The 21,423-nt window shown below is 38.2% G+C and overlaps 1 protein-coding gene across 2 annotated transcripts in view; it reads right to left on the bottom strand.

The window, feature by feature from the left end:
• Positions 1–417: 417 nt before the first annotated feature.
• ZCCHC7 (zinc finger CCHC-type containing 7) overlaps positions 418–21,423 on the bottom strand; it is a 257,789-nt gene continuing 236,783 nt past the window's right edge. For both annotated transcript variants that reach the window (XM_027549673.1, XM_027549674.1), the window contains exons 7-9: positions 10,987–11,082; positions 3,860–3,977; positions 418–1,730 (exon numbers count right to left, since the gene is read on the bottom strand). In XM_027549673.1, coding sequence (XP_027405474.1) covers positions 1,291–1,730; positions 3,860–3,977; positions 10,987–11,082 — 654 coding nt within the window. In that variant the 3' untranslated portion in view covers positions 418–1,290. The remainder of the gene's footprint in view (positions 1,731–3,859; positions 3,978–10,986; positions 11,083–21,423) is intronic.

Genomic DNA, 21,423 nt, shown 5'->3' with positions numbered 1-21,423 from the left:
TGTCCACTTACCTTAGGGTCAAAACAAGTAAAACAATCCCAGTAGATGTCAGGAAGCCAAGCACCAACACATAACAGATGCTGACACGTAGCTAAAAGCTAGGCAGCCAAAGGGGAGGTGATGGACTAAAGACTGAAGTCTGATTCCAGCGCAGACTCTCCCTTCCCTCAAAAGAGAGCTGATGCTACCAGACACATGGTTCCCAAGAGGGAACCTCAAATTGAAGACTCCAGGTGTTGGAGACCATGGAGGAACATGTTTCTCCATCTCATTTTATTCTGGCATAGACCTAGAGCTCAGGAAGTAAGGGTATTTGACCCCAGTTTATAGAGATTCTATAACTTCAGTCACTTGTCCAACCCAAGTATGCCCTTTGTCACTCAAACTCTCACTGTCTTTTTACATAGTAGACAAATGTACATTTCAGACATTTTATTTTTCTTATTCTAACATTAGGCTCTGGTAAGTACAAAAGGTCACAAATACAAAAATTTCTGTATAACTCTGTAATAGTTAAAAAACCCAGGAGAAGGAAACAATTTTTTAAGTTGGGTAACATTCATCTTAAATATCTGAGGGACAGTATTCCTCAGGTATGGCTATAAAAATAGTAAAAAATTATTTCACTGCAATTAAGTCAAAATTTTTGATGACTCTTTTCACTTGGTTCAGGAAATCTGTCTCTCAACATTTACTCTGGATGGATTCCTTACTTCTGTTATAAAATCCAATTCCCCGTCTTTCCAGTGCTTTCAAGGAGGACACCTTCATTTTTAGCCTATGATGCTCTGATCAAAGTAAGATTCTGATGCCAGCTTCAGAAGCAAGACAAGCCAGATTTAGATATATAGTTATTATCCTTTCCAATATTAAAAGGAATGCTAAAAAAGAGGGATGGATTTTCCATATTAGTGCTAATTTCTCCTTATAATAGACTTAATTTTCATACTCACACTGCAGATGAATTACATTTAATGAGTTTTTATTTTTTCAAAATATTTCAAAAACTTTTTTTGTGAAAAGATTAAGTTTTCCTATCCCTAGGATACTGAGTGAATAAAAATGATGTCTGGTAACAGGGGAAGTCCAAGTTTATCTGTTTTCTTACCTAGGAACCTGTTGAACATAGAGAACTGAGATCTTCAAGGACTTTGTTCAATATCTCTAGATATGGCTGAGATTACAAAAACAAAAATCTCATTTTATTTAATCACAGATAGTAAAAATACGGACAGGATGTTGTAGACATGAAGAACAGACAAACACTGGGAAGCCCAATCAGAAGCTGACTCACAGCTTAGACTTTTTTTTCCTCTGCTTAATGAGAAACAAATTATCATTGCTATCCTCCTCCACGCAGCTCTCCTTTTTCTTATGCTTGCCCCGCTTGCCCTCCTTGGATAGCCTGTCTTCTCTCGGCTTGAGGTAATGTGATGAGTGGTGAAAGGGCTTGTGAGGCTTCTGGGTTTTGGAAGTGCCAGGAGTAGAGTGGACTCTGGGGCCCCTGGGGAAGTCCTCATCATCTTCATGACACCTAGCAGCCTTTCTGTGCTTCTCACGTTCTCTCATGTTCCTGCTCATGGTTTCTTTTTGGGTTTCTTTCTTTTCTTGAGGCCACCTGTTGTTTTTCCATGAGGCATGGCTTGTTCTTATATCACGGGGCCTCTTATCTGCTGCTTCCATATGAGGCCTCTTGAACTTTCTTGGCAAGTCCCCATTTTTCTGGAGTTCTGGAAAACATAAAAGTATTTCTGCATATTCAGCAGTTAGACTGGCATAGCATATTCAGAGCTTTCACTGGTCTGTAAAAAACTCAGCAGAGAGGAAAGCCAGATACTTAAATGAATTAATGATATGACATTCTAAAGAGCCCTTACTAAGGTTAAAATCACTCACTAAAAACTCAGTGGTTGTAGTTCTGTATTTCCAAACATGAAAAACATCCAGATATCCAATGATATTTATTTTGTTCAACACAGTTTAACTAGGTTAAACAATGGAGACAGAGATCAGTGAGAGAAGTAATCATTTTAGCTTTGTGAAGAAAAGTCATGTCTGACCAACTCAGGTTCCTGCAGTGATAGAGTCCTTGATGATAAGGTGACACAAGATGTAGAAAATGGCCTTCTGACAGTTTCATATGACATTTCAATTATCCTCTGAAGATAAAGTCTGGCCACAGTACTTACAAGTGAATGCCATACTGGACAGCAGATCATTCCTCAGAGTAAAGATCACTAGCTTGGAGACTGAGTGTGCACATGTGCATGCACTTGTATATCCAAGAGGTTTAAGTGCCAGATCTGATGTTATATTTTGTCAGGACTTGGCACTCTTACTGCAAATATCTGATGTAGTGATTCTGAAGGGATAAGTGGGAGGTGAGGGTAGTAAGGGATGAAAAGTTACATCAACAGAACCTTGAAAGATTACAGAATTCACCAACAAAAAAAAATGAGGTGGAGTATGAAGTAGTATATTTAGGGAACAAAAATGAATTCTAGAATACAAAGCAAAAATAAGTAATTATTTATAGCTGCTGCTACTGCTGCTGCTGTTGAGTCGCTTCAGTTGTGTCCGACTCTGCGACCCCATAGACGGCAGCCCACCAGGCTTTCCCGTCCCTGGGATTCTCCAGGCAAGAACACTGCAGTGGGTTGCCATTTCCTTCTCCAATGCATGAAAGTAAAAAGTGAAAGTGAAGTCGCTCAGTCGGGTCTGATTCTTAGTGACCCCATGGACTGCAGCCTACCAGGCTCCTCCGTCCATGGATTTTCCAGGCAAGAGTACTGGAGTAGGGTGCCATTACCTTCTCCAAATTACTTATAAACTTCAGTATAAAACACAAAGTGCACAATAGCGAGCCTCAAAGTGGATCTGTACCACAGAGTTGTCAATAACTAAAAGATGGGAAATACAGAAAAAGTATAGAGAAAATAAAAGAGAAAGCACACACAACCCTTTAATTCAGAGATGACATTTTGGTACATTTATTTGTAATCTTTTAAAAATTCAGCTGCTAATTATTATCTTCTTATACTATAATTTCTCTACATATAGTTGAGATAAACTTTATATAAAATAAAATATGCAAAATATGCAGGAGTTGAAGTGATTCATCTACTTTTCTCCAGAATTAGTGTCTTCATTTTGAAAGGACCTGAATTCAGAGACAGTCAGGAAAAGAATAATGAAAAGGCCAAGGGTCAACAATGTATGAGCAAACGTGAAAAATATAGAATTATTTGGTCCTGAAGGCAAAAAAAGTAACTTTGTAAACCATCTTAAAGTATATAGCAAGAAAGAAGAGAGGTAGAGAGAACAGATGTAAATTATAAAACAATTTGGTGAGAAAGAGCATTACGTTAGCAATGGCAAAGAAATGGAGTGTGACTGTGGATCTGGAGCTCTGCTCATAATGGTGGCCAATGACTTCTTCAGGGAAGCTCCAGGGATCACCGAGCAGAGAAAGCTTTTTCTTTGCTTGAAAAATACTAGAGGGAAAACATAATTACTTGTTGAAAAGAAAAATCTCAAAGGAGTCTTTAAAAATTCTGCATGCATAAATGGACAGAAGTGTTTTTCTGGACATTTTCTAAAATAATCACAGTGTGAGAAAAATGTTCATTGTGAACAGATTATAAAGCAGGATTTCTGAAGTGGGTGCTTGACTTCTGGAGATCAAGAAAGTTCCAGTTTCTGCAGTAATTATTAAAAACATTTTCTGTGCTAACCAAAGGCCCACAAAACAGTTTGCAAAGACAGCACACAAAAAAAAAAAAAAAGAAGAAGAAAGAAAGAAAGAAAGAAATTTAGGAACTATTGCAAAGGCAATTTAGGAAAAAGTCTAGTAACATACCTTTCACTTTTCGTTTTATTCTCTGATCTCTCTCCCGGATTTTGTATTTGTCATCATAGTAATAGATGAATGGAGATGTTGGAAAGGTCTGGTTAAACATTCGTCTTTCTGTACATTCCTGCAAATTGTATTTGAAATTATGATGTCATAAGGTCACACAGTTCAGATAACCATTTGGTAAGATTATGGACCACTGTAATTAAGAGATGAGCCCTGCATCACTCATATGTACTATGGCTGCAGGATGTGGTTTGCTGGGACACTGGGAGGATCAACACTCGACTGTGCTTACATGCTAGTCTTTCAGGCTTGGGTTTTCTTCCTTTACTTCTTTACCTATGAAACCCTTCTGATCTTTTTAAAGTTTTTCCTGCCAACATTCTCACCCAGCAGTGCCTTGTTCCTCTGTTAGACGGTTTGTTTCATTTGAAATTATGTTTTATCAGTCCTTTGTATCTCTGTCTCTTCCAACAGCCTTCCTCCAAGTGCTTCTTCTTTTCTTCTTCTCATCACATTTACACTCTGATGTGGGGCTAAATTCTTAAACTTTTGCTCTTTTTCCTCCACACAAGTGGTTTTTGCAAGCTTATTTTAAGTCAACACCACTGCTCACAAGGGCAGTGATTCTTATAGTGGGGAGAAGGGTGGTGAGAAATGTTGGGCTGGATGAAGCACAAGCTGGAATCAAGATTGCTGGGAGAAATATTTATAACCTCAGACATGCAGATGACACCACCCTTATGGCAGAAAGAGAAGAACTAAAGAGCCTCTTGATGAAAGTGAAAGAGCAGAGTGAAAAAGTTGGCTTAAACCTCAAGATTCAGAAAACTAAGATCATGGCATCTGATCCCATCACTTCATGGCAAATAGATGGGGAAACAAAGGAAACAGTGACAAACTTTATTTTTCTGGGCTCCAAAATCACTGCAGATGGTGACTGCAGCCATGAAATTAAAAGATGCTTGCTCCTTAGAAGAAAAGTTATGACCAACCTAGACAGCATGTTAAAAAGCAGAGACATTATTTTCCCAACAAAGGTGCGTCTAGTCAAAGCTATGGTTTTTCCAGTAGTTATGTATGGATGTGAGAGTTGGACTATAAAGCAAGCTGAGTGCCGAAGAATTGATGCTTTTGAACTGTGGTGTTGGAGAAGACTCTTGAAGAGTCCCTTGGACTGCAAGGAGATCTAACCAGTCCATCCTAAAGGAAATCAGTCCTGAATATTCACTGGAAGGACTGACGTTGAAGCTGAAATTCCAATACTTTGGCCACCTGATGCGGAGAACTGACTCACTGGAAAAGACCCTGATGCTGGGAAAGATTGAAGGCAGGAGAAGGGGACGACAGAGGATGAGATGGTTGGATGGCATCACCAACTCAATGGACATAAGTTTAAGTAAACTCCGGGAGCTGGCAATGGCAAAATGACAGGGAGGCCTGGCGTGCTGCAGTCCATCGGGTCTCAAAGAGTCAGACACGACGGAGCGACTGAACTGAACTGAGGGTAGTGGTGGGTTTGCCTAGCTTGAAAGTGCTCCTACGTGATTTTGAAGGAAACCTTTCTCCTCTTTGCTTCCCCTACTCATGAAAAGATCACTCCTCTCAACTTGCCCCACTCTCCTTACTCTGGTCTTCTGGTGGTTGCCAGTTCCCAAATCCACATCCTTGGCCTGAGCCATGTCCCATGTAGTAGGCTTTGTTTAACCTGATCTGTGACAAAGACCCATTCAACTTGTTGCAAACCAAATAATGTCTTTCATTTGAAACAGGCTGGTCTCTGGAACCTTTCACTTCTGTCTTCTGCGATCTTGCCTAAAATTTACCATAAACATTCAGTACTTCTTCAGTTCAGTTGCTCAGTCGTGTCCAACTCTTTGAGACCCCATGGACTGCAGCACACCAGGCCTCCTTGTCCATCACCAACTCCCGGAGTTTATTCAAACTCATGTTCATTCAGTCGGTGATGCCATCCAGCCATCTCATCCTCTGTTGTCCTCTTCTCTTTCCACTTTCAATCTTTCTCAACATCAGGGTCTTTTCAAATGAGTCAGTTCTTCGCATCAGGTGGCCAAAGTATTGGAATTTCAGCTTCAACGTCAGTCCTTCCAGTGAATATTCAGGACTGATTCCCTTTAAGATGGACTGGTTAGATCTCCTTGCAGTCCAAGGGACTCTCAAGAGTCTTCTCCAACACCACAGTTCAAAAGCATCAGTTCTTCAGTGCTCAGCTTTCTTTATAGTCCAACTCTCACATCCATACATGACTACTGGAAAAACCATAGCCTTGACTAGATGGACCTTTGTTGGCAAAGTAATGTCTCTGCTTTTTAATATACTGTCTAGGTTGTCAGTACTTCTTAGCTAGGTACTAAAGAAAAGTTAAAGAACAAGTAGCCCCTGCTTTTTAAAAGTTCGCTTTACACTGATTCACTTTTATGAAAGATATGTTTTCACTAACAGAAAGAACTATGAAGCCAATTTTCACCTTTATAAGAAAAGGTGAAAATGAAAATAGCCTTTAGCATCTTTTGCAGCAACCATTATACAGTGAGTATCCAGAGTAGCTTTTTCATACTGTTCATATTGCAAGGAGATCAAACCCGTCAATCCTAAAGGAAATCAATCCTGAATATTCATTGGAAGGACTGATGCTGAAGCTGAAACTCCAATACTTTGGCCACCTGATGCGAAGAACTGACTCACTGGAAAAGACCCTGATGCTAGGAAAGACTGAAGGCAGGAGGAGAAGGGGATAATAGAGGAAGAGATGGTTGGATGGCATCACCAACTTGATGGGCATGAGTTTGAGCAAGCTCTGGGAGCTGGTGATGGACATGGGGTGGCAAAGAGTTGGACACGACTGACTGAACTGAACTGACTGGGAGTAGCAAGAGTGGCACTATCAAGCTCCCTCCTCATAACCTACACTCAGCATCTCAGCATCAAGTCACCATAGCTTTGAACTGTGTCTGTGAGCATCTGTGTTTTATCTCCACTTATGTTTCGCAGTCATTAGAAAAATGTGTTATAAGGTAACTGCTTCTTTGCTTTACAGCTACTTTGGTTTAGGTAAGGTTTCACAGGAACACTCTACTTTAAGATAATGGAGGCTATCTGTATCTCTTAGCAAGAAAATATGTGAATTACCTGAATAGAATTTAGCTGATTTATCATAACTCTGTTATGATATACTCAAGTTGTAATTCTAAGACACTTGATCAAGCTGGCAGCCATACACTTAGAGACATAATTTGTAATTTAAAGAACTAGGAATTATTCTAAATACACACTAAAGTACAGAAAATAAAGTAATGGAAACCTATACCTAACCATGTAGCTTTATCAAATCAACATTTACCGTTAATTCAGTTCTCTTCCCACTAGGCATTAATGATAGAATTGAGATCTTCTGTGTAACTGTCCTTCCCACTTCCCATTTATCTCCTTTCCTTTCCAGAAGCTGCCATGGTCTTAAAGTTGGTGTCTACCATTCTCATGCTTTAATACTTTTACTATTAATTTACTATTAATAAATATGCCAATAAACAACATTATAAGTTTGAAGTGTTCAGATTTCATAAAAATGGTAACATTCTGTAAATATTTTGAAGTAGCTTTAGGTTATAATAGCTTCAAAAAATAAGTTGAGTAGTGTTCTTTTGGATTATCTCTCTGAATAAATGTTTGGTAAAACTTGACTACAAACCTACCTGGTTCTGGTATATTTTGGTGGGGAGAATTTTGATTATTAATTCAATCTTTTTAGTGGTATTGGTTCATGTAGGTTTGTTCTTCTTCAGTCATTTTGATTAGTTCATATTTTTCCATAGAGTTATTTATTTCATTTTTCAGATTTAACATTGAACTTTATTTTGGCCATGTGGCAAGCAGGATCTTAGTTCCCTGACCATGTATTGAACCTATGCTCCCTGCAGTAGAAGCACAGAGTCTTAACCACACAATGGGTAGGGAAGTCCCTAATGCTGAACTTCATGAAGTTTATACAGTATTCTCCTATAATTAAAAAATTGTACTGTATTTCAAGCTATTTACACTTTTCACCATCGTTTATTTGTATCTCTTCCTTTACTTTGAGAAGCTTTTCCAGAAGTCTATCTCTTTTCTTTTGAAAAGAAAATGTTTTCAAAGAACCAGGTTTTGGTTTTGATGATGCTATTTAATCTCGTTTTCTATTTCAGTAATTTGGTTCATTATAATTTCTTTCTTCCAACTATCTTTAGATTTAACCTGCTGTTGAGTTTCTGATTCTTTTTGGGTATTGAAAGTTATAAGGCAAACCTACATGGTAACATAAAGAATTGCTTTTATAAATCTCTATCCACAGTGGCACCAAGTTTTCAGAATAAAGGATATCCATAAAAGATTTAGGTCTAAGATTCTGCTATAGTTTGAACATTTGTGTGTCCCCTCAACCCAATTCATGTGTTGAAATCTAAACCCCAAGGTGATGGCATTAGGAGGTGGACCCTTTGGGACTGTGATTAGATCATGAGGGTGGAACTCTTATAAAAGAGATTCACACAGAGCTCTCTATCCTCTTCTACCATGTGAGGACACAGCAAGAAAGTGAGGAAGCAGCCCTCACCAGACACTGATTCTGCACCATCATCTTGGTAAAAAATAAATTCTGGTGGTTTATAAGCCTACTCAGTCTATGGTAGCTTGTTTATAGCAGTCTGAATGGACTAAGACAGATTCTAATTGTAAAATATAAAGAGCAAATGAGAAGCCTCCCAGGCTCCTCTGTCCATGGGATTTCCCAGGCAAGAATACTGGAGTGGGTTGCCATTTCCTCCTCCAGGGGATCTTCTCAACCCAGGGATTGAACCTGTATCTCAAATGTCTTCTAAGCAAATCACGATTACAAAAAGGTATTAGTGCTCTCATACTACCAGCACCCCATTGATCCTGGAGTGATCTCCTTATACAATGACCACCATTTCCTATCAGTTTGCCTCATACCAAGCTGCTTATGATCATCCCTCCCTCCCCAGTTAAAGAGCGAGAGGAATTAGAGAAGGGAGCAGTCACATTTACCTTAGAGTATCTTTCACATGAAGAAGCTATTTATTAACATCTGTACAGCTGAATTTCTGAAACTGAAGGGGAGGCATCCTCAGACATCTGTTAACTACCTACCTACACAGTCTCCTATTTGGATCCTGTACAGTCTAGACTGATGTGGCTATACAGAGCTATACAGTACTACAAACATTTTCCAAAGCTACATGTAAATTATATTTTGATTATCCACATCACTGGTCCCCTCCATTAGCACAGACAATTGATAGTTGGCTATATAATTTATCTACTATTCTGGATTAGCCACACCACTGATCTTCTTCATTAGTGTGGATAATCTAGGGTTCTTCATCTATGGCAGTGATAAGGCTGCCAAATTTGCTTTATTGTAAATTAAAAATCATCTAAATCTAGATTTCAGGGATAAATTCCAAATGATTTTAATATATTTCCTATCTCCATTAACAGGAGTGACTAGTAAGCAGTATGTGTTCAACTATAATTGTTTTTCCTTAATTGAACAAACATAAATGCTAAAATTATAACCTTCTGCTTTAAAGAGGTAAGCAAGCATAAATGGTACATCTATGTGATTTGTATGGCAGTGGACTGCTTATGTGAAAATGTTCACTAAACAGTATTAGCAACATCTGAGTTTTGGCAACAAGGAACACAGAGCAGAAAAAGATCTGGAGATGATAACTTTCAAAAAAATTGAAAATTCTCTAACTAGGTTTTCAGTGTGAGCTCTATAAAAGTGAAGTTATATCAGTCACACAAGTACATCCACATTGTTGTGCAACTCATTATTATCCACCTCCTGAAATTTTCACCTTCCTAAACGGAAACTCTGTCCTCATTAAACACTAACTCCTCATTCCCCCTCCCCCATCCCTGGCACCTACAATGTAAGTCACATGGTTGTCAGTAGTACAGCAAAAATTACAACTAGGGGTCAGAACTCCATCCTAGCTTTCATATTCTATCCCTCACTCCATAGTCCTACTGCCCCAATAAGGAAGGAAACTATCATCTGTTGATGGACTCTGTCCCATGCTTTTTCTTCTCCAGACTTTTTTCTCTCTCTCTATATCGTAGAGCTCTACCCCCAAGGTCTGCACTGGTGAAGTGCCATGGTCAGAACTCAAGATGTGATCTGCAATACCACTCCATCCTACTGCTCATACCTCTAGCCATTTTGAGGACTCCCTACTTTTGTATGCTTTCCACTTCCTGTCATCAGATCTGATTTGGTATCAGTTTATTTTGGCTTCTAGGCTGTTAGAAGCCTATCTGGAGACTGGGGGTGTATTTCTCTATACAGATTTTCTATTTCTTGTGCCACCGCCTTTCCTCCTCTTCCTCAAGATTCCCAGAACGTATGGACTGTGAATCGATTCTTACAGCATCCCATCTCTGCAATGAGCTACTGCTCATTCATACTTAATGAAGCAACTGGCTAGGAGACTCACTCCCACCTCACAGCAACAAGCTTCTGCTTTGACACCTCAGCATCTAGAACACAGGTTTGGCCCTTTCAGTTAGGGTTAGGAAATATGCAGGTGGGATAGGGAATCTGGCTATGTGTGGGGTGGGCAGGCTGGTTGACAAGGCAGTAGCCCTCTATCCTTCCACCAGTGAGTGTTGGGGTTTGCATGTGAATGGTAAAGATTTAACTGAACACAGTACCAGGGAAAAGCAGAGATACTGGAGAACTATGTAGAAAATCTAAAATCACGATTCGGCTGGGTCAAAGTATTATCAATCCTTGAAATTCCTGAGAATTGTAAACTTATTAACTACTATATTTTGTCTGAATAATTCTATGAACTGTATTTGTTTTAGACTAACCTGCATGTATATTTAAAACAAATATAGGAATGTGCTCTGTCAGATCTATTACTCTGGTAGGGATAGAAGAATCAGTTGAAATCAGTTGAAAATATATTTAGGTCTTACCTCAAGATATTAGTTTATATACAAAAAAGGTAAGTGTTTAGAATTATTCTTTTCAAGTTCACACCTTTCAGCAACCACTCCTGAGCAACAGAATGCTTTATGTCCAAATTACCACTTAAACTCACATGTCCATAATGGCCTTCTTGCCCACAGTTGTAGCAATACACCAAGGTTGATTGTCCAGAAGGGGTCTTTGGCTTTTTGGGTGGTCCAGGTTTGGTCTGAAAAATGAATATTTGTGAAGATTTAGTGAATGTCAGAAGGAAACTAAAACCTCACACTTTCCAAAAGAACTTCTTTTAGGTAAAAGATTCCTTAGAAACACTGCCTCTTATAGTTTAGTGTGGAGAACCCATATTCAGATGGTTCTGTGTGATTAAAGTGTGTAACATGATAACAATTCTTTTATTCTTAACATCAACATGTGCTTTCCTCAACCTCCTCACTCCTCAATTCCATTCGGTGTTGTGGCCAATACTGTGACTGTGTTATGTATTAGGTATCTCAGATAAAGGAGAATAAAAGCCTAGTAGAATGTGACAGAATACAAACAGTTGGGTTTAGTTGATTAGTCATGTCCGACTCTTTGTGACCCCGTGGACTTGAGTCTGCCAGGCTCCTCTGTACATGGGATTCTCCAGGCAAGAATACTGAGTGGGTTGCATTTCCTTCTCCAGGGGATCTTCCTGACCCAGGAATATAAATAGATAATGGCAAACAATGTAAACATAGTGATAGAAGCATGTACAAAGTATTAATGGACTGACAAAAGGGATCCATTATTGGATGGGATGAGGAACTCAGGTAAAGCTTCCCTTGAAATATAAAATTTAAATTTACTCTTAAAGAATTAGGCATATATCAAATGGAAAATTTTAGGTAGAGGGTAAGGAGAAATTAGAGAAGGCAATGGCACCCCACTCCAGTACTCTTGCCTGGAAAATCCCATGGACAGAGGAGCCTGGTAGGCTGCAGTCCATGGGGTCGCACAGAGTCAGACACGACTGAAGCAACTTAGCAGCAGCAGCAGCAAGGAGAAATTAGGATGCTTTTCAGGTTTCTAACTTGGGGGAACTGGTGAGTAGTAGTGTCAACAACTGATTCAGAAAAGGTAGTAAAAGAGAGCAGAGTCAATTTAGAGGGAAAGATGATGAAGTCTGTTTTGGATGCTGAGCATCTAGATTGAGACAGATGTCCACCAGGAAGTTATCTGTTTTAAGATAAGGTTTAGGAAACATGTCTGAGTTAAAGATTAGATCTGAAAGTAAGCTACACAACAGCTGAGGCTGAAATGACCAGAGTGTTCAGAATCACCACAGCCAGTTGAACAGCAGTGAGCTAAAGATGGAACCCCTGAGCACAGCAACATGTAAAGGACGGGCAGAAAAGCCTATGACATAGACAAAGGAGGAGAGGTTAAAGAACGCAGAGCCACAGAGAAAATAGTCATATACCTTAGAGTAGTTCCAAGATGGATGAACTGATCTATGATGTCGAATATAGCAGAGAGGCCTAGTGAGATTAGAACTGAGAAACACCCATGAGACTTGTCATTGTTTATGGATAATCTCATTGTGAGAACTCTGGAATCTGTGGGAAGGTAGAGAGAATAGCAGGCAATGGATTGAAGAGTGAAGAAGATGCACTCAAAGGTGGTAGAACTACAAAGAAGAGCAAGGAAATGATGACCAACAAAAGCCAGGATGGTGATTACTTCCTGTGGGGAGAGAATAGAGCACAGAGGGTTTCAGGGTAGTGGTAATTTTCTATTTTTGAACACACTGGTGTCATATAACTTGAATGGAAGTTATATAACTATTACTGTACACATATGTTTGATGTACTTTTCAGGACATATATTACATTTCATAATAAAAAATGTCTAAAAAATGAATGGGAGTTGAAGAAACGTGGAGAGTAGCTGAAAGTCACTCAGTTGTGTCCTACTCTTTGCGATCCCATGGACTCCATGGAATTCTCCAGGCCAGAACACTGAAGTGGGTAGCCTTTCCCTTCTCCAGGAGATCTTCCCAACCCAGGGATCCAACCCAGGTCTCCCACATTGGAGGTGGATTCTTTACCAACTGAGCCAAAAGGGAAGCCCGAACAGTAGGTATATATTGCTTTATGAAGGATATATAAGAAGGGGCAAAATAAGATCAGTAAGGACCAAGGGAGAGGATTTGGCAGAATTTGTTGCTAGAATGGAAGAGATTTGAACATGTGAGAAAGCTAGTAGAGATGGAGAAGTTGAAGACACAGAGAAGGGATGGAGAGAGCAAAACTCCTGAAAAGGCAGGGGCTTTAAATAGGGGAAAAAACTAATTCTCCTCATATTTTTGGAGATTGGATGGATGAGAATAAACTTGAATAAGTTTATTTCTTGTATTCTTTATTGGGTGCCAACAAAAGAGTGCCAACTAATTTTGTTATTTAATGTGCCAAATAGATAGATTGTGGATGTTTTATTTTCTTGATATATGAAAATAAACTATAGGTTATAAAAGTAACCTTCTTCAAACAACTTTACTTTTAGCTCCTGTTTCCTAAAATGAAAAACTGGAGGATGACAGTAACCTGAAAGATGCTTTCTACTGAAAATACAAAACGGAATTTACAACTTCAGCTATTACAAATTGGGATATAATCAAAAACACAACCAACAAATACATCCTTCAATAAAAAATGGGGATCATGAATTGAGACTAGCAAAAAGCCATTAAATACAGTTTTAACAGGCATGCACAGAAGCACGTACCACTCATGCTCAGTGGCTTACAAATCTGTTCAGGTAGCAGAGTGCTAGGAAGACATGAAGTTAGTAAGGAGAAATAATTTTTCCATCTAAAAGATATTATGTGATGTGACAAAAAATTTGCAACCATAAGCACATAATGGTTTAAGGGAAACAAATAAAACCCAAAGAGATGGTACCATGGATGTGAAGGCAGAATGGAGAAGTTGTCAAACACCACTGATGAATCATATATAACAAAGACTACAAAATCCATTAGACATGGCAGCCAGGAAGTTGTTGACAACTGGTGTGAGCAGTTTCATTTGAGAGGCAGAGGCACCAGCCAGATTGTAAGGGGTTTATTACAAGTAGGAAGATGCTGAAGAACAGAATATAGATGACTTTTTCAAGAAACCACATTGTGTATGAGAAAAGAGGGGGACGAGCAGAGCAAAATCTAAGTCCAAGGATGCCTCCATAGTGACTATGGATATGCCTCCATAGTCAGTGTGCAAGGCATGTGGCATGAGCATCTGTATATACTTTCCTTAAACCACCCAAAAGACAATTACTGAGTGCCTAATACATGCCAGATATTGCTCTAAGATTAACTAATGGCCAAGAGAAAAATCAAATAAATAACCTAACTTTACACTTAACGTGGGCTGCCGCCTATGGAGTCGGACATGACTGAAGCGACTTAGCAGCAGCAGCACACCTAACGCAACTAGAAAAAGAAGAAATGAAGAACCCCACGGTTAGTAGAAGGAAAGAAATCATAAAAATTAGGGCAGAAATAAATGAAGAAGAAACAAAGGAGACTACAGCAAAAATTAACAAAATTGGTTCTTTGAGAAGATAAATAGACAAACCATTAGCCAGACTCATCAAGGAAAAAAGGGAGAAGAATCAAACCAATAAAATTAGAAATGAAAATGGAGAAATCACAACAGACAACATAGAAATATAAAGGATCATAAGAAACTATATCAGCAACTATATGACAATAAAATGGACAACTTGGAAGAAATGGACGAATTCTTAGAAAAGTATAACCTTCCAAAATTGAACCAGGAAGAAACAGAAAATCTTAACAGACCCATCACAAGCATGGAAATTGAAACTGTAATCAAAAATGTTCTAACAAACAAAAGCCCAGGACCAGATGGCTTCACAGGTGAATTCTACCAAAAATTTAGAGAAAAGCTAACACCTATCCTACTTACTCTTCCAGAAAATTGCAGAGGAAGGTAAAATCCCAGACTCATTCTATGAGGCCACCATCACCCGAATACCAAAACCAGACAAAGATGCCACAAAAAAGAGAAAACTACATGCCAATATCACTGATGAACATAGATGCAAAAATCCTTAACAAAATTCTAGCAAACAGAATCCAACAACATATTAAAAAGATCATACATCATGACCAAATGGGCTTTATCCCAGGGATGCAAGGATTCTTCAATATTCACAAATCAATCAATGTGATACACCACATTAACAAATTTAAAGATAAAAACCACATGATTATTTCAATAGATGCAGAGAAAGCCTTTGACAAAATTCAGCACCCATTTATGATCAAAACTCTCTAGAAAGCAGGCATAGAAGGAACATAACTCAACATAATAAAAGCCATAAAAGATAAACCCACAGCAAACATTATCCTCAATGGTGAAAAATTGAAAGCATTTCCCCTAAAGTCAGGAACAAGACAAGGGTGCTCACTCTCACTACTACTATTCAACACAGTTTTGTAAGTTTTAGCCACAGCAATCAGAGAAGAAAAAGAAATAAAAGGAACCCAGACTGGAAAGAAGTAAAACTCTCACTGTTTGCAGATGACATGATCCTCTACATATAAAACCCTAAAAATGCCACCAGAAAATTATTAGAGCTAATCAATGAATATAGTAAAGCTGCAATATATAAAATGAATACACAGAAATCCCTTGCATTTCTATACACTAACAATGAGAAAACAGAAAGAGAATTAAAAAAACCATCCCATTCACTATTGCGACAAAAAGAATAAAATACTTAGGAATAAATCTACCTAAAGAAACAAAAGACCTATATATACAATACTATAAATCACTGATGAAAGACACCAAAGAGGACACAAATAGATGGAGAAATATACCATGTTCATGGATTGGAAGAATCAATATAGTGAAAATGAGTATACTACCCAAAGCAATCTATAGATTCAATGCAATCCCTATCAAGTTACCAATGGTATTTTCCCAGAACTAGAACAAATAATTTCACAATATGTATGGAAATACAAAACCCTCGAATAGCCAAAGCAATCTTGAGAAAGAAGAATGGAAGTGGAGGAATCAACCTGCCTGGCTTTAGACTATACTACAAAGATACAGTCATCAAGACAGTATGGTATTGGCACAAAGACAAAAATATAGATCAATGGAACAAAATAGAAAGCCCAGAGATAAATCCACACATCTATGGACATCTTATCTTTGACAAAGGAGGCAAAAATATACAATGGAAAAAAGACAATCTCTTTAACAAATGGTGCTGGGAAAACTGGTCAACCACCTATAAAAGAATGAAACTAGAACACTTTCTAACACCATACACAAAAATAAACTTGAAATCGATTAAAGATCTAAATGTAAGACCAGAAACTATAAAACTCCTAGAGGAAAATGCAGGCAAAACATTCTCTGACATAAATCACAAGCAAGATCCTCTATGACCCACCTCCCAGAGTAATGGAAATAAAAACAAAAATAAACAAATGGGATCTAATTAAACTTAAAAGCTTTTGCACAACGAAGGAAACTACAAGCAAGGTGAAAAGACAGCCTTCAGAGTCTGGAGAAGATAATAGCAAATGAAGCAACTGACAAAGAATTAATCTCAAAAAATAAAACAGTTCATGTAGCTCAATATTAGAAAAATAAATGACCCAATCAAAAAATGGACCAAAGAACTAAACAGACATTTCTCCAAGAAGACATATAGATGGCTAACAAACACATGAAAAAATGCTCAACATCACTTGTTATCAGAGAAATTAAAATCAAAACCACAATGAGGTACCATCTCATGCCGGTCAGAATGGCTGCTATCAAAAAGTCTACAAACAAAAATGCTAGAGAGGGTGTGGAGAAAAGGGAACCCTCTTACACTTGTTGGTGGGAATCCAAACTAGTACAGCCACTATGGAGAACAGTGTGGAGATTCCTTAAAAAACTGGAAATAGAACTGCCAATATGACCTAGCAATCCCACTGTTGGGCATACACACTGAGGAAATCAGAATTGAAAGAGACGTGTACCCCAATGTTCATCACAGCACTGTTCACAATAGCTAGGCTATGGAAGCAACCTAGATGTGCATCAGCATCTGAATGGATAAGAAAGTTGTGGTACATACACACAATGGATTATTACTCAGCTATTAAAAAGAACACGTTTGAATCAGTTCTAATGAGGTGGATGAAACTGGAGCCTATTATACAGAGTAAAGTAAGTCAGAAAGAAAAACACCATAGTATATTAATGCATATATATGGAATTTAGAAAGATGGCAATGATGACCCCATATGCGAGACAGCAAAAAAGACACAGATATCAAGAACAGACTTTTGGACTCTGTGGGAGAAGGCAAGGGTGGGATGATTTGAGAGAATAGCACTGAAACATGTATATTACCATATGTGAAACAGATCACCAGTCCAAGTTTGATGCATTAAACAGGGCACTCAAGGCTGGTGCACTGGGACAACCCAGAGGCATGGGATAGGGAGGGAGGTGGGAGGGGGTTTCGGGATGGGGGATACATGTACACCCATGCTGATTCATGTCAATGTATGGCAAAAACCAGCACAATACTGTAAAGTAATTAGCCTCCAATTAAAATAAATAATTTTTTTTTTTAAAGAGTAGCTAATAGAGCAGTGAGCAAGACAAAAATTGCTACTCGCATCTCCAGTGGTGAAAGACAGATAAAACCAAGAATACACATTCACGGACAGTATTAGATAATAATAAATGGTATATAGGCAATTAAAATGTTATGTAAATAAGTCATTGGTGGTGACTCAGATTGAGTATGGGGGACCTCATACTGCGAACGTCATTTCTCATAATAACCCCACCAACTATGTGATGACTGGGGAAATAGCATTTTAGGCATAAGGCATGGGAATAGGTAGTGCAAAGTCCTGAGGTGAGCATAAGCTTGCTATATTTGAGTATCTGAAAACTATCTATAACTTGGAAGTGTGATAGATGAAGGAAAATTGGGAGAAAAGGAGGTTCTAGAGGTGAAAAGGGACCAGATCATAAATGAGGGTGAAAAGCATTGGATTTAAGTGGCACGGGAAGCTAGTGTGAAGCTAATGGTAGGTACTCAACAGCTAACTGGTGACTGTTAGCACAAACTATAACCAATGATAGCATAATCCATCCCCCAAATAATAAATGTTCTCTGGAAAACTTATCTATGTTTAAAAGTTTCTCTGTGTCTGTGTAGATACATGACAATTTATCTCTGAGCCAAGATTTCTAGATTCATTCATGAGAAGGAAAATACTCTCACTTATATTTATTTCACTGAGTAAAGGTTCCATTGGTTCAAATCCTATGCAAAAGGATAAGGAAGTAATTATGAGGGGAGTTGATGAGAACCAAATTAGCAAGTATATCCAGACATTGGAACTTGACTTGACTGGTATGGATACAAGCAGGGACTTCCTCATATGCAGGGGCACCTGTACCCCTCACAGTACTTCTGGCTTCTCCCTGGGAGTACAGAACACAAAGAAAGTCACACTACAACACAACTCATCAGTGGTTCATTCCTGTCACTTCCTCTGTAGAGGCCACAGTGCTCTGGATCCCCTTTTCCTATGTCACCCTTTAATATACTAAACTGGTTTTTCATTATTATCTGCCTCCCCATTCCTAGAGTGCGAGGTGCTAAGGACAGACATCTTCATCTAGTCCACTCTGCATCCCTATGCCAAGATTCTAGAGTAAGTGTTGGCAAACCATGGCTGGCAGGCCAAATCCGGCTCACTGCCTGTTGTGTATGGCCCAAGAATGATTTTAACATTTTAAAACTGTCTGGCACTTTTAAACCACTGGGAGTGCTTCCACTGCAGGGGACACGGGTTTGATCCCTGGTTGGGGAATGAAGATCTCCCATGCTGCATGGTACAGCCAAAAATAATAATACATTTATTAAATGCATTATTAAATAAATAATACATTTTGATGGCCTCTCAGATTTGTATACATATATCCAAACTGATCAAACTGTACACTTTATAAATATGTGATGGTTACTGAAATTTAATTATACTTCAGTGAAGTTTTGAAAGAAATAAAATATTAGAAAGGGATAATATTAAATCCATTTTAGGACAGAGGTCTGTAATAAAAAACACATTTTTAGAATAGAAAAAATTAACAGTTTAAAAATCTTTTTTTTTCATGTATCATGTCCTCTTTTTTTATTTTTTAATTAAATATTTTGTAAGGTGTGAAAATTATACACAATTCAAAACTCAATGTCCCTAAGTAAAGTTTTATTGGAACACAGCCAGGCTGCTTTTCACACTGTAAGAGACCAGTGACAGGCCTACAAAGCTAAAATATTTACTATCTGGCTCTTGACAAAAAAAAGTCTCCCAACATCTCACCTAGAACACAGCACATGCTCAATAAATACCTGGTGAATGAGTAGATGTTACAGCCTCCAAAATTTTAGAAAGTGACCATGAATTATCCAGCCAATAAAAGTATTTAAAGTAGACATGAATACTGAAACTCTGCTACTGATTGAGGATACACAGCAAAAGCTTAATGGAATTTCTCTGAGTTTACTTTATTGCTTAAGTTTGAGGAAATTGCAAAGAGTACCAATGTTGCTCTGTCTGTCTGCAGCACTCTTCCCCCAGATAAGCATGGTTAATTAAGCTCCTTTGCCTCCTTCAAGTCTTGGCTCAGATGTTATTTTCTTAGTAAGGTCCTCCTGACCACCCTATTTAACACTGCTAGCTCCCTGCAATTGGTGTTCCCTATCCTGTTTCACTTTTTTTTTTTTAAACTCCAAGGTACTCACTACATCTGACACCTGTACTGTTTACTTATTTGGTTTGCCTATCCCCTAACTTGCAGGGATGTTGTCTGTTTTTTTGTTCAGTGTTGTACCCTCACTCCTGGAATAGGCCTAGGTGTATAGTAGGAGTTCACTAAGTATTAATAAATTGATAATCAGATAATGCATATATACGGAGAAGGCAATGGCACCCCACTCCAGTACTCTTGCCTGGAAAATCCCATGGATGGAGGAGCCTGGTAGGCTGCAGTCCATGGGGTCGCAAAGAATCGGACAAGACTGACGACTTCACTTTCACTTTTCACTTTCAGGCGTTGGAGAAGGAAATGGCAACCCACTCCAGTGTTCTTGCCTGGAGAATCCCAGGGAGGGGGAGACTGGTGGGCTGCCCTCTGGGGTCGCACAGATTCGGACACGACTGAAGCGACTTAGCAGCAGCAGCAGCAATGCATATATAAAGTGCAAGGACCATGTAAGTATCCAATACATTTTAGTTATTTTTAATAGTCTGGATACTTTGGGAAATAACATTAATTTTTTTGTGTCATTAAGGGAGAACTCATAAAATTATGCTTTGATATATTAAAAAGGCTGAAAAAATTAATACAGCTTCGTAAGTTCTCATACTTCACCTTGAGGGTGAGTGATGTACTCTGGCAGAACCAGGAAGGAATTAGTAATACAAAGAGAATAGGAATCAGTCATAGTACCAGGAACAGAGAGATCCTTCTAATCATGATTTTGAAACCATGTTTAATGTTGACACTTATTTTATTTTGAAAGTAATCTCATTCAAAAAGTTTCATATTTAGTCCCACTGTTCATTTATGCCCCAGATGAAGTGCAAACACTGAATGTTCATTCATCTGAATAATATCACTAGTTAAAAACTTCCATTATTATAATAAAAATAGCAACAGTATTTATATCGTGCTATGGAAATTCAAACTTTCGCAATAATTAATTAGTAAATGACATGACAAATGCTATCTGCTGCTATCATGTACTAGGACTTAATAGGAATGAAATCAGCCTAGATCTTACCTAATTAGAGAACATTTCTGTATTAGAAAATACAGTACTGAAAACTCAATAATGATTTCCAGTGGACAAGTTTTCATACTATGACCTAACAAAAATCTTACAGCTCTTTAAAGTGTTAGAAATAGAAATCTGTGACTCAATACTTCTGCCTTGGAGCATGTCTTTATTTTTAATTAACGGTAAAGGTCCAATTTAAAGCAGAATGTGTCAACTGATTAGCTCTGAGTTCAAAGTTCTGTCATACATGTCTGTACTGCAGACAAAAAGTTAAATGCAAGGGAATGAATGTAGTTTTCTAGAACTTTTTTTAAAGTTAAAAGATTTACCTAAAGACTGACCCACTGGATAACCAAATGAACTATTTATGAAAGCAGTTTTGTTTGTTTTTGTTTTTTGGTTACAGACATTTAAATAATCTTTATTTGTAGGGTGATATCTTGGAGATTACTTTACCATCAATATATAGAAGTAATAACCTGGTAGATAGCATTACCTATGAAAGGTCCATCCCATCTGCTATTCTTGCTAAAAGCTTTTCATGCACCAGTAAACTCAGTAAATATCAGAAGATAAAGCGTAAGCCTACCACGCCACGGATTTACTCCTAATGTCTCCTCAAAGTGCAGCCCGATGCAACGATTACAAATGATTTTCTTCTAATGTCATTTTACATAACCCTTTT

This window comes from Bos indicus x Bos taurus, chromosome 8 (genome assembly GCF_003369695.1).
Source record: "Bos indicus x Bos taurus breed Angus x Brahman F1 hybrid chromosome 8, Bos_hybrid_MaternalHap_v2.0, whole genome shotgun sequence".
Classification (NCBI taxonomy): Eukaryota; Metazoa; Chordata; class Mammalia; order Artiodactyla; family Bovidae; genus Bos; species Bos indicus x Bos taurus.
This window is presented reverse-complemented; position numbering and strand designations above follow the sequence as displayed.